Raw genomic sequence first — 1685 nt, forward strand, 5'->3', positions numbered from 1 at the left:
GTTATTTTATTAAAAATATAAGTTTTGTTTGAATTTCAATATTTTTCATTCTACGATTTTCACTTTTCTATTGATATTTATCTCATTTTAATACTTATATGCATACTTTTTCTGCCTATGGAAGGCGAATGATTCAGTTAAGGTTAAATTTTGTACCCCTATGGCCACAACAATGGTTGAAGGGTTAACAGTTATAATAAAAATAAAGGGTATTTTGAGTCACTTTTATTGCACATTTACCTGCTAAAACCTTTCACAAAAATATTTGTTATTAGAACCACCAATGGTCAGCAGACCACTGGTCGAGAATCACCCATTTCAAATTTACAAAGTTCAAAAGTGTAAGAAACCTAAGAAGTTAATGAAACGTTGAAGGTCTGACTGTGTATTATCAAGAGGGACATAAAGGCTCATTTCAGAATGTTGTGAGTTCGATTCCCACCTAGGGCAGGTAATATTTATTTTTTTAGCGGCCCCGAAAAATAAATCTTGGCACTCCTACCTTGGTTAGTACGTGGCAACGACTCTGGTAGCCGCCAGGGGTTGGCAAAAAAGACCATGAGGCCCACTAGCCGGACTTGTTCCCCCACCAAATACCAATACCCAATGTATAGTTAAAAGAGTAAATGTGATAAAATTTCACTATAAACAAACTTACACATTGAGAAATAATATTCATGGATAATTTGGGTTAGAGTGTTTCCTGACTCTACAAATTTGATTTATAGTCCTTTCATATTTATAGAATTTATCCAATGATAATTTGCATTTTGATTTATAGTCTTATATTCTAGACTTCAAAATATCAATTTTTTTAACTTCGAATTTCGCATTATAGAGTTTTGACTGTATATTTAACAATTCCAAAATTAATGGTAAGTTAAAAGTTCTAATATTAATGTGAAGTTAAAAGGTTAATATAATATGTTATGTTAACATAATATTAAATTCTTCCTGAAGGTTAGTGAATGAATTTGCGTTTAAGCTATAAATTTAAAATGTTAGAACAAAGAATCGACCTACTTCTTCTAAGGTCTGCCTTGCAGCTTTGACGAGAACTTCTGCTTTCTGAGTAAATGGAGACTCCTTTCCATTATATAAAATGCAGTTGTTCAGTATTTTTTCAACATCATCCAAAAATTCTTTTCTCGAATGATATTTATGTGCTGTGAAAAAAAAAAAATATACATTTATAAAATAATTGATGCTAAGAAATTCATAAAGTTATAGAACAGTCAATTTATATATCTTAGACATGATAAGTTGAGTAGGGCTTGAAAAATTCTGATAAAGGAAATTCAATGCTTTTAACTAAAACAATTCACAACTATACTCTTCTTGTGGTAAGGTAAAGTGATTCTTTTGAGTAATTCTTTATTTGATTTTTTTTAGGAAATTGGTCTAGATTGTATTCAAAACAATAAATAGCATAAATCAAATATTTTCATCCCTCCTTTAACCTTATTATAATCTTATCACTACATATTATTCCTCATTGTTCTTACTATATACAAATTTTCGATTACCAAACCAATTTACCAAAACTGTTACTCCCACTAAGCCACTTCCTACCACCAAAACTTTTTCTGTTTCCAGCTCATTTCATCCTATCTGTCAAGATTCATGTTAGTATCTTCTTACGAAACCGAAATCGCGGCATGTGCTGATAGACTTGGGGTGGATAG

General features: G+C 30.9%; 1 protein-coding gene across 2 annotated transcripts in view; it reads right to left on the reverse strand.

Moving 5' to 3' along the window:
- Taf1 (TATA-box binding protein associated factor 1) overlaps window positions 1-1685 on the reverse strand; it is a 42691-nt gene that overhangs the window by 4506 nt on the left and 36500 nt on the right. For both annotated transcript variants that reach the window (XM_014422847.2, XM_014422854.2), the window contains exon 24: window positions 1024-1166. In XM_014422847.2, coding sequence (XP_014278333.1) covers window positions 1024-1166 — 143 coding nt within the window. The remainder of the gene's footprint in view (window positions 1-1023; window positions 1167-1685) is intronic.

The sequence above is a fragment of the Halyomorpha halys genome, unplaced genomic scaffold, assembly GCF_000696795.3.
Source record: "Halyomorpha halys isolate HHAL.00 unplaced genomic scaffold, Hhal_1.1 Scaffold22.1, whole genome shotgun sequence".
Taxonomy (NCBI): Eukaryota; Metazoa; Arthropoda; class Insecta; order Hemiptera; family Pentatomidae; genus Halyomorpha; species Halyomorpha halys.